Source organism: Pseudochaenichthys georgianus, chromosome 17, assembly GCF_902827115.2.
Source record: "Pseudochaenichthys georgianus chromosome 17, fPseGeo1.2, whole genome shotgun sequence".
Taxonomy (NCBI): Eukaryota; Metazoa; Chordata; class Actinopteri; order Perciformes; family Channichthyidae; genus Pseudochaenichthys; species Pseudochaenichthys georgianus.
Genome location: NC_047519.1, coordinates 35991149 through 36002309, shown reverse-complemented (window position 1 = coordinate 36002309; position 11161 = coordinate 35991149). Strand labels below are relative to the sequence as shown.

Here is an 11161-nt window from a genome sequence, read left to right as displayed (position 1 = left end):
CGCTGACATTATGAATGTAAGGCGTATAGTAATCATAGATAACACGGCAGGGTCCGTTACAGTTTGTTTTCATCTGATTTCAAATAAACAAAGTCTTGGCTTTCAGAATATTAAACTTGTTTCGGCAAATTCAGATGATGAATACAACTTTGAAGCTTCGGCATAATTACAAGCGGAGAACGGAGTAACTTGACGTCACAGCAGGCATAGCAACAACCGATGTTTCTCGTGAGGGTTTTCCCCGGGAGACAAAACACAATACACACAAACGCAAAAATACACACACACACACACACTCGCGAGCTTCCCCCAGACCAGTAATCCAAACGAAAATATCTACCCTCCGTAGTATTTTGATCATTCGCTAATAACCAATCAGATCGATGGATTCCAGAGAAGAGGAAACGTTGACATATTTCGCTTAATATTTGGAGTACAACAACAATCCTGATATCATTAGAACGCTAGGAATCTCCTCTTTCCAGCAGTGTATACAACTCAAAATGTGTCTTCGGGTCAATGCGACTGATTTCGATGGAGCATTTAGCTTCAGCTTTGTTATTTTTTGGTTACGTGACTCTTGCGCACATTGTAGCCAGTTTTCACCGATTAGTTTGATGAGCTCTCATTTTGGACATTTTCAGACTTCTAAAAAGTTCATAATGATATCATTATGTAAGTCAGGGGTGTCAAACTCAAGGCCCGGGGGCCAAATCCGGCCCGCGACTTCATTTCATGCGGCCCCACAAGAGCTTGCAAAGAATATAATATGTTTATGATACGGTTAGATGACGATTTACAGAAGCACGTTGCCCATAAACTACATTTCCCAGAATGCATTTCAAATTAGACTTTTCTTTTCTCAGAATTTGACTATTTTTTTTTAAATGTTACTTATTTTTTAAATGTCACTTCTGTTTTTTGATTATTTTTTTTTCAGCTTTTCTTTTTAAATCATTTTGTGACATTCTCACTGAAGAGAATTGCAATTATTTGCCCTAGGCTTCTGATTTCAGACGTAGTTAATCATGAAGTTACTACCCTATCAGATAATAATCCAATGCAGAGGCAATAATGTAAAATAATACATTATTTTATATTTATATATAAGTTACAACCGGCCCTTTGAGTGCAGCCATAATGCTGATGTGGCCCGCGATTAAATTGAGTTTGACACCCCTGATGTAAGTGATGCTCCAACACAATGTATATGATAAAATAAGGGGCGGGACATCTCTAAGCGGTTGACCAATCCCAACAGAGCCGGCCAGCTAACATATCAGAGCAGCCTGGGCTCTGGTTTCAGACAGAGGGTGAAAAGAGGTGCTGCAGCTCAGGCAGTACGAGAAAAATAAAGAGCTTTTTGAACATTAAAGCATGGAGACATGTCCCAGGAGAGACACTACATACAAATGAGCATAATGGCGCCCCTTTAATGTCTACATACATACATACGGAAATCTTAAATGCGATGATTCACGTTCAACATTTTCTCCTTTTGGTTTTCATAAAGAAAGAGAAAATGAGATTCATCAGGTAAAAGAGAATTTCAGAGGAACGTGAAGTAGGACAAAAGTGCAAAGGAGGGTTAAATAAAAATCCTTACATTCAAAAGGAAAGTAATTCAATCTTTGATGTTTTAAAACCTTGAAGTCGTTGGGATTTAATAGCTTTTTTTTTGCCTGATGGTCAGAAAGATATTCAACACCTCTAGTTCACCGTTTATAAGACGGTAAAAGCATCTAAAGGGCAAATGCTCACACGTTAGTCTGTTCACTGTAAACTCACTGTGACCTCCCCCTCAGGTGGACCCAGTGAAGGGCATTTCTCTGAGGTTCCCCCGCTTCCTTCGGATCAGAGATGACAAAAAGCCTGAGGACGCCACGACTGGAGCTCAGGTACATCACCGAAACATCACATCACCGACACTCAGATCAGCCGAGTGGGAGGCTAAAAGCAGGGGTGTGAAATCTGCGGTGGAGTCCTAATAATGTCTGGTTCACTTAGAGCAGGGGTGTCAAACTCAAGGCCCGGGGGCCAAATCCGGCCTGTGACTTCATTTTCTGTGGCCCCACAAGAGCTTGCAAAGAATATAATATGTTTATTATATGGTTGCATGCCGATTTACAGAAGCACGTTGCCCATAAACTACATGTCCCACAATGCATCTCAATTTTTATTTCTCAGAATTTGACTGTTTTTTCTTCAAAATATGCCTCTTTTTTTCAAAATGTTACTTTTTCCCCCAAAATGTCACATTTAATTTTTTTTTAACTTTTTCTCCGGAATGTGGCTTTTCTTTTTAAATCATTTTTGTGACATTCTCACCGAAGAGACTTGCAATTATTTGCCGTAGACCTATTATCATGAAGTTATTTCCCTATCTGATAATAATCCAAGGCAGTAATGTAATATATAATACATCATTTTATATATATTAAATATTTATATAGTCTTAAAGTTACAACCGGCCCTTTTGAGTGCAACCATAATTCCAATGTGGCCCGCGATGAAATTGAGTTTGACACCCCTGACTTAGAGCAAGGGTGTCCAAACTACGGCCCGGGGGACAAATGCGGCCCGTGGACCATTTTGCAAATTCAAAAAGTATATTGCACATTGGTCATGTGCGCGTTCGTGTGTGTTGGAGGAGGGGCTCTGTGAGGAAGTGGAAGATTTGTTCCGGTTGTGTATTTTCAAATTCTTGCGCACTCAAGCTGGTTTCTCCAAAATTACCTACCCCACCTTTAATTAAAGCTGAAAACATTTCCCTTCAAATCTAAGTTGATAAGAAAAAAGCTCAATAACTTATTTGTATAACAAGCTTGAAATAAACCCTTCCTATTTTTACATTACATTGCATTTAGCTGACGCTTTTATCCAAAGCGACTTACAATAAGTATATTATTGTAATATTTCCTCTTCTTATAATCAATCTGAAGCTTCTGTTTTAAGGAATGAGCTACCAACAAAATAATTGAAACCCTATGGAGAGCTGTGATGTACGCTGATTAAGCATAATTTACTTACATTTGATTTATTTTGCTGACTTATAACTGAACGTATGAGGCGATAAACCTCTAGTGAGTGGCCCAGCCCTTCGTATATTTTTCTGTGTCCCTCGGAAAAAAAGTCTGGACAACCCTGAGTTAGAGCATCAAACCCCATCTGTAAAGCATGTGTAGAGGACCAGGAGGTCAGACAGGTCGACCTTGTGAAATGTAATAACGACCGTTAACTGGTGGGGAATTGAATTTACTTTCTTTTTTTGGCCATGCTACTTTAAATCGGTGCATCAATGTCATCATGGCCACCTCACAAAGAGCTGTCCTGTAAACATTTCAAGCGTGAATAGCACTGCAAGGACGAGCTGCTGCTGCTTTTTGTACGCTGACATTGATTCATGCACTGACAGTCAGGTAAAACGGCATCTCTGGAGTTTACTGTTGGAGTCTGGGTAATCTGTTCTGAGGGCACAAACACTGAATGATAGTGTAGAGATGAGCAGGCACCTGACACCTTAAACTGTGATTCTACTCAAAATGTAGCTCAGAGTATGAATGGATGATACATCTGTACAGTGACATCACGTTTCCCAGTGGTATAAATGACGTTTGAATTATTTAAGATGTTTTGCTTCTCTTGGTCGTTCCCGCTGACCCACCAGCACATCACTTATTTATACTTTGACCCAAACAACCTGACAATGCACTCATCGCTGTACGGTTGTGTAAAATGCAGAATACACACTCACTGGAGAAGCTGGGGACATTCAAGATCTCTGGACATTTCAAAGAATGGGAACTCTAGTTTAAGGTTGTGCACGTTAATATGTCAAGCAACACCATGTGACACCAAACAATGACTGAAATTAACGTTTAGTCTGAGAGTTGTTCTCATTTAGTAATCGTGTCAGCTATAAATAGTGTTTGAAAATGTTTAGGTCGAAACATTTAAATGCTTGTTATCAGGCACGCGGGAAGTCAGTCAGAGTTGGGGGTGGGTAGGGGGGGTGCTAGTGGAGCCTCGCAGGTGGGGGTGCTGCAGCCCCCTCAGCACCCCCCCTTCCCGCGTCCCTGCTTGTTATCATCAATGAAGAGTCCACACGTTTGTCAGATTGTCAGATTCAATACTTTTCTGTCACTAATAGAAGAAATAGTGATATATTCTCACACTGGAGAAGCTCAACCAGCACATTTTTTTAAAGATATTTGCTTTAAAAATGTCTTAAATCATTTAAAAGAATGTCATTACTGCTGCAGATTAGTTTGTTATTAATAGACAAAATGATGAATTGGTTTATCCATTCCGTAAAAATTGCAAAACAACTGCGGATTCCTGCTCGTTCATCTTTGTAAATGTGTTTCTTTTTACTTTTCTTCATAAAAGCAAATCCCCTTGAATTCAAAACATTGTCAAAGGACCCTCGACTGTTAAAGTAAAGTTTAACATACTTAACATTGAAGATTTGCATTTCTGTTATTGTACACACACACGCACGCGCACACACACACACTCACACACACACGCGCAATACTGTAGGACATACAGTATACAGATTAGGTCTGGAAACAGATTTGCACAAACACATTTTATTTGTAGAGAGGTGCCAGAGCAAAGAGGCTGCCAGGTACTTCAGTGGGACTGACTGATATATATATATATGGTCGCTTTGATGTCCTTTTGTGACCCACATCAAATAAAACTGTCTTATCAATCCATCAGGGGCACAAAAACAAATCACAGCTGCTAACATGTAATAATAATAATAATAATAATTCCTTACATTTATTATAGCGCTTTTTCAATGACTCAAAGCGCTTTTACATATACACACATTACACATATATCATACATGCAATGGTCAGATACTGTGGACAATACGCACGTACCCATGTAGCTTTGAGTGTTCACTTTGTCCACCAGTTTGGCTCTCCTGAAAGATTTAAGACACTCTTGTACAAACTCTGACTGACAGCGAACACCTTCCTCTGCATCTGAACCAGCAACCATCGCCTATAGTTGTGTAACTGCTCACATACATTTGGGTTTTGACGAGGCTTAAAACATCCAGCTGTTTTTTGTTTTACCTGAGCCTTGGTACTTTTTATACGTTCGGAATCAAATTATAATGTTATTTTTTACTGTCTGGAATTGGCAGCCATCTGTTAACTGTAGATATGTTGATCGTTATTGTCAGGTTGCAACATCAGCGGCATCTGAATGATCCGTTGTTAAAGTATGAACACACACACCTAGTTTCACTCTCTGTGAGTTAGCACACAGTTTGAAATAATCCAAAATCAAGCCAAGAGGAATTATGAGAACATGGGGACCGAACAGGCGTTACCTTGATCCTCTCATTGTTTCCCTCCTCGCTCTGCCACCCTGCGTCTGCTCACTCTGGGCGGGCCCTGCTACTCCCACATTATTCTCCTCCCCCATCCTCACCTTCAAACCCTCAGCGAGCATCACCTCCGTCTGCCAGTCAGCAGCTGGGAGTCACCGACTTCAAAGCCCAGGATATGAATAATCATCCTGTTATTTTTAGCTGTTCATGTTACTGACCTGACTTCATGATCTTCTCTCCCTCCCTCCCTCCCTCCCTCCCTCCCTCCCTCTCCCTCCCTCCCTCCCTCCCTCTCCATCTCCCTGCAGATTGCTGATTTGTACAAGAAGCAGCAGCAGATCCAGAACCAGGGGGAGAAGGGCGATCTGGAGGACTACTACTGATCACCTGTGGTCATCAGTGGGGAATAATAAATGATGCCAATTTCAGAAATAATTGTAAATAGCTTTCTTTGTGTAATGTCGAATGAAATAAAGGCTGTTGCCAGTTTTAAGTACGCTGTCATTTGTGATATTGATTCATCGAAGCGGCTGCCTTTCAGAGACGAAATTGCGTAAACATAAATTCCCAAAACTCATATCGACTCGGCAGTTATGGCGTACCTGCTGGTAATAGATCGCTATCAAACATTCCCTGTGCAAAACCACCCAGCAAAACATGCAACGGACGGGCTGCATACCAATACTTTGAGCCGGGCCCCAATTTTCTGCTCATAAGGCGGCGGCAAACGCCGTTGAGCGTGTCGGTAACGAGAGGACGAGCCAAGGAGATCGCAGGCCGCCTGAAAACGTTATTAGAAGTCGGAAAAAAAAGGCGCCGGAGCTGACACAAGAGAAGCACTCACAGCTTGCATTAGATGATGGAAATCCACTAACTGTCCAGCCTGAATCAATCAGAGACTGTTAGAGATGCGGGGGGGGGGGGTCAGTTCGAGAGCCAAGAACGGGCGCTTGTTAAACGGAGAAGCAGAGGATTGTGAGCGTTGCGTCTGCATAGTGATGCCATGTGAGGGGATCTGAGTGTGCTCCACGCCGTGATTGAGCCACTTAATGTGTTTGTGCTTTTGTCAGCGATGCGTTGCAGTGAATGCCAAGTTAAGGAATTATGCAGGAAATATTTTGTTGACTTTGACGACGGTGCTGCATCGTGCACGAGCAACAGAGCTGCAATGAAAACACAAAGAAGTGCAAACTCTTCATATGGCTGCAGATACAGTCGATTTAAAGGTCTCCTATCAGACGGTTTTTCATCAATATATTACAGGTCTCAGATATACACCAAACATTGCAGCATTACCCATAATCCCCTCTGTTTCAGCCCTGCTTCCAAAGTGCTGATTCTCTGTCTGTTACTTTAGATGAAAATAAGGAGCCCCTCCCCACGGCCCTCTGAGAGAGATTTGGTTACAAAGAACACAATGGCCACTTTCACACCAAGTACTTTGCCGTACTGAGTGCCCAGCACTTAAAGTGGGCAGAATCTGATCAGCTCGTTTTCAGACAGGTTTGTATAGAAATGGATCAGGACAAAAAGAGAGAGAATCTTTTTTCCTGAAACGTTCAGAGTCTCTTTCCACAGAGGGGACACATGTTGATGTAGAAGAGACATGAAGAAGAGGGGACACATGTTGATGTAGAAGAGACATGAAGAAGAGGGGACACATGTTGATGTAGAAGAGACATGAAGAAGAGGGGACACATGTTGATGTAGAAGAGACATGAAGAAGAGGGGACACATGTTGATGTAGAAAAGACATGAACAAGTGGATTTTGCACAATAGGTGTTCTTTTAAATTATGTTGAGTGGTGCCACACTATCTGTGGAAGGAAAGGTAAGAACGATCTTCACGTATTCTAAAATGTGTTCCGACACTTCCCAGTGGAAGAACCCTACTGATTTTCCTGTAGCGAGTGGCTTTGAGGGAAATCTGTTGATTATCAGAAAGATTGAGCTATTTTACATTAATTTCCCTCGGGATGAATTTGAATGTCTTTATTGATCCTCGGATTTATGTGACTTGAATAAAAACTAAGGGACAGTTCACCCCAAAATGAAAAACAGACATTATTCCTCTTACCCTTAGTGCTATTCATCAATCGAAATGACTTTGTTGTGAGTGTCGGAGATATCAGCCTTAGGGATGTCTGCCTTCTCTGCAATAAAATGGAACTAGATGGCACTCTGCTCCTGATGCTCAAAGCGGCAAGAAAATACATTTGTTAACTCGACAACAATGTCTCAGTGTAGGAACAATTTTCATCCTACTGTATTTCGGCACAGAAGGGAGCATGGAACTAAATCTAAAAGATGGCTGCTGGTGATGGAGAGAAGTGAGAGATGGCTGCTGGTGATGGAGAGAAGTGAAAGATGGCTGCTGGTGATGGAGAGAAGTGAAAGATGGCTGGTGGTGATGGAGAGAAGTGAAAGATGGCTGGTGGTGATGGAGAGAAGTGAGAGATGGCTGCTGGTGGTGATGGAGAGAAGTGAAAGATGGCTGCTGGTGATGGAGAGAAGTGAAAGATGGCTGCTGGTGATGGAGAGAAGTGAGAGATGGCTGGTGGTGATGGAGAGAAGTGAGAGATGGCTGCTGGTGATGGAGAGAAGTGAGAGATGGCTGCTGGTGATGGAGAGAAGTGAGAGATGGCTGGTGGTGATGGAGAGAAGTGAGAGATGGCTGCTGGTGATGGAGAGAAGTGAAAGATGGCTGGTGGTGATGGAGAGAAGTGAAAGATGGCTGCTGGTGATGGAGAGAAGTGAGAGATGGCTGGTGGTGATGGAGAGAAGTGAGAGATGGCTGCTGGTGATGGAGAGAAGTGAAAGATGGCTGGTGGTGATGGAGAGAAGTGAAAGATGGCTGCTGGTGATGGAGAGAAGTGAGAGATGGCTGGTGGTGATGGAGAGAAGTGAGAGATGGCTGCTGGTGATGGAGAGAAGTGAGAGATGGCTGGTGGTGATGGAGAGAAGTGAGAGATGGCTGGTGGTGATGGAGAGAAGTGAGAGATGGCTGGTGGTGATGGAGAGAAGTGAGAGATGGCTGCTGGTGGTGATGGAGAGAAGTGAAAGATGGCTGGTGGTGATGGAGAGAAGTGAAAGATGGCTGCTGGTGATGGAGAGAAGTGAGAGATGGCTGCTGGTGGTGATGGAGAGAAGTGAAAGATGGCTGCTGGTGATGGAGAGAAGTGAAAGATGGCTGGTGGTGATGGAGAGAAGTGAAAGATGGCTACTGGTGATGGAGAGAAGAGAAAGATGGCTGCTGGTGATGGAGAGAAGTGAGAGATGGCTGGTGGTGATGGAGAGAAGTGAAAGATGGCTGCTGGTGATGGAGAGAAGTGAGAGATGGCTGGTGGTGATGGAGAGAAGTGAAAGATGGCTGCTGGTGATGGAGAGAAGTGAAAGATGGCTGGTGGTGATGGAGAGAAGTGAGAGATGGCTGGTGGTGATGGAGAGAAGTGAAAGATGGCTACTGGTGATGGAGAGAAGTGAGAGATGGCTGGTGGTGATGGAGAGAAGTGAGAGATGGCTGGTGGTGATGGAGAGAAGTGAAAGATGGCTGCTGGTGATGGAGAGAAGTGAAAGATGGCTGGTGGTGATGGAGAGAAGTGAAAGATGGCTACTGGTGATGGAGAGAAGTGAGAGATGGCTGCTGGTGATGGAGAGAAGTGAAAGATGGCTGCTGGTGATGGAGAGAAGTGAAAGATGGCTGCTGGTGATGGAGAGAAGTGAAAGATGGCTACTGGTGATGGAGAGAAGTGAGAGATGGCTGCTGGTGATGGAGAGAAGTGAAAGATGGCTGGTGGTGATGGAGAGAAGTGAAAGATGGCTGCTGGTGATGGAGAGAAGTGAAAGATGGCTACTGGTGATGGAGAGAAGTGAAAGATGGCTGCTGGTGATGGAGAGAAGTGAAAGATGGCTGGTGGTGATGGAGAGAAGTGAGAGATGGCTACTGGTGAAGGAGAGAAGTGAGAGATGGCTACTGGTGAAGGAGAGAAGTGAGAGATGGCTGGTGGTGATGGAGAGAAGTGAAAGATGGCTGCTGGTGATGGAGAGAAGTGAAAGATGGCTGGTGGTGATGGAGAGAAGTGAAAGATGGCTGCTGGTGAAGGAGAGAAGTGAGAGATGGCTGCTGGTGATGGAGAGAAGTGAGAGATGGCTACTGGTGAAGGAGAGAAGTGAGAGATGGCTGGTGGTGATGGAGAGAAGTGAGAGATGGCTACTGGTGAAGGAGAGAAGTGAAAGATGGCTGCTGGTGATGGAGAGAAGTGAAAGATGGCTGGTGGTGATGGAGAGAAGTGAAAGATGGCTGGTGGTGAAGGAGAGAAGTGAAAGATGGCTGCTGGTGATGGAGAGAAGTGAAAGATGGCTGGTGGTGATGGAGAGAAGTGAAAGATGGCTGGTGGTGAAGGAGAGAAGTGAAAGATGGCTGCTGGTGATGGAGAGAAGTGAAAGATGGCTGGTGGTGAAGGAGAGAAGTGAAAGATGGCTGCTGGTGATGGAGAGAAGTGAGAGATGGCTGCTGGTGAAGGAGAGAAGTGAAAGATGGCTGGTGGTGATGGAGAGAAGTGAAAGATGGCTACTGGTGATGGAGAGAAGTGAAAGATGGCTGCTGGTGATGGAGAGAAGTGAGAGATGGCTGCTGGTGATGGAGAGAAGTGAAAGATGGCTACTGGTGATGGAGAGAAGTGAGAGATGGCTGCTGGTGATGGAGAGAAGTGAAAGATGGCTGCTGGTGATGGAGAGAAGTGAGAGATGGCTGCTGGTGATGGAGAGAAGTGAAAGATGGCTGCTGGTGATGGAGAGAAATGAAAGATGGCTGCTGGTGATGGAGAGAAATGAAAGATGGCTACTGGTGATGGAGAGAAGTGAAAGATGGCTGCTGGTGATGGAGAGAAGTGAGAGATGGCTGGTGGTGATGGAGAGAAGTGAGAGATGGCTGCTGCTGATGGAGAGAAGTGAGAGATGGCTGCTGGTGATGGAGAGAAGTGAAAGATGGCTGCTGGTGATGGAGAGAAGTGAAAGATGGCTGCTGGTGATGGAGAGAAGTGAAAGATGGCTGCTGGTGATGGAGAGAAGTGAAAGATGGCTGCTGGTGATGGAGAGAAGTGAAAGATGGCTGCTGGTGATGGAGAGAAGTGAAAGATGGCTGCTGGTGATGGAGAGAAGTGAAAGATGGCTGCTGGTGATGGAGAGAAGTGAAAGATGGCTGCTGGTGATGGAGAGAAGTGAGAGATGGCTACTGTTGGTGATGGAGAGAAGTGAGAGATGGCTGCTGGTGATGGAGAGAAGTGAAAGATGGCTGGTGGTGATGGAGAGAAGTGAAAGATGGCTGCTGGTGAAGGAGAGAAGTGAAAGATGGCTACTGGTGATGGAGAGAAGTGAAAGATGGCTGGTGGTGATGGAGAGAAGTGAGAGATGGCTACTGGTGATGGAGAGAAGTGAGAGATGGCTACTGGTGATGGAGAGAAGTGAAAGATGGCTGCTGGTGATGGAGAGAAGTGAGAGATGGCTGCTGGTGATGGAGAGAAGTGAAAGATGGCTGCTGGTGATGGAGAGAAGTGAGAGATGGCTGCTGGTGATGGAGAGAAGTGAAAGATGGCTGCTGGTGAAGGAGAGAAGTGAAAGATGGCTGCTGGTGAAGGAGAGAAGTGAAAGATGGCTACTGGTGATGGAGAGAAGTGAAAGATGGCTGGTGGTGATGGAGAGAAGTGAGAGATGGCTACTGGTGATGGAGAGAAGTGAGAGATGGCTACTGGTGATGGAGAGAAGTGAAAGATGGCTGCTGGTGATGGAGAGAAGTGAGAGATGGCTGCTGGT

The 11161-nt window shown here is 44.3% G+C and overlaps 1 protein-coding gene across 1 annotated transcript in view; it reads left to right on the top strand.

The window, feature by feature from the left end:
• Nucleotides 1–5846, top strand: part of lig1 (ligase I, DNA, ATP-dependent) — a 99046-nt gene extending 93200 nt beyond the window's left edge. Inside the window, exons 25-26 of the mRNA XM_034104894.2 lie at nucleotides 1806–1898; nucleotides 5659–5846. Of these exons, the coding sequence (XP_033960785.1) occupies nucleotides 1806–1898; nucleotides 5659–5733 (168 nt within the window). The 3' untranslated portion in view covers nucleotides 5734–5846. The remainder of the gene's footprint in view (nucleotides 1–1805; nucleotides 1899–5658) is intronic.
• Nucleotides 5847–11161: the final 5315 nt, after the last annotated feature.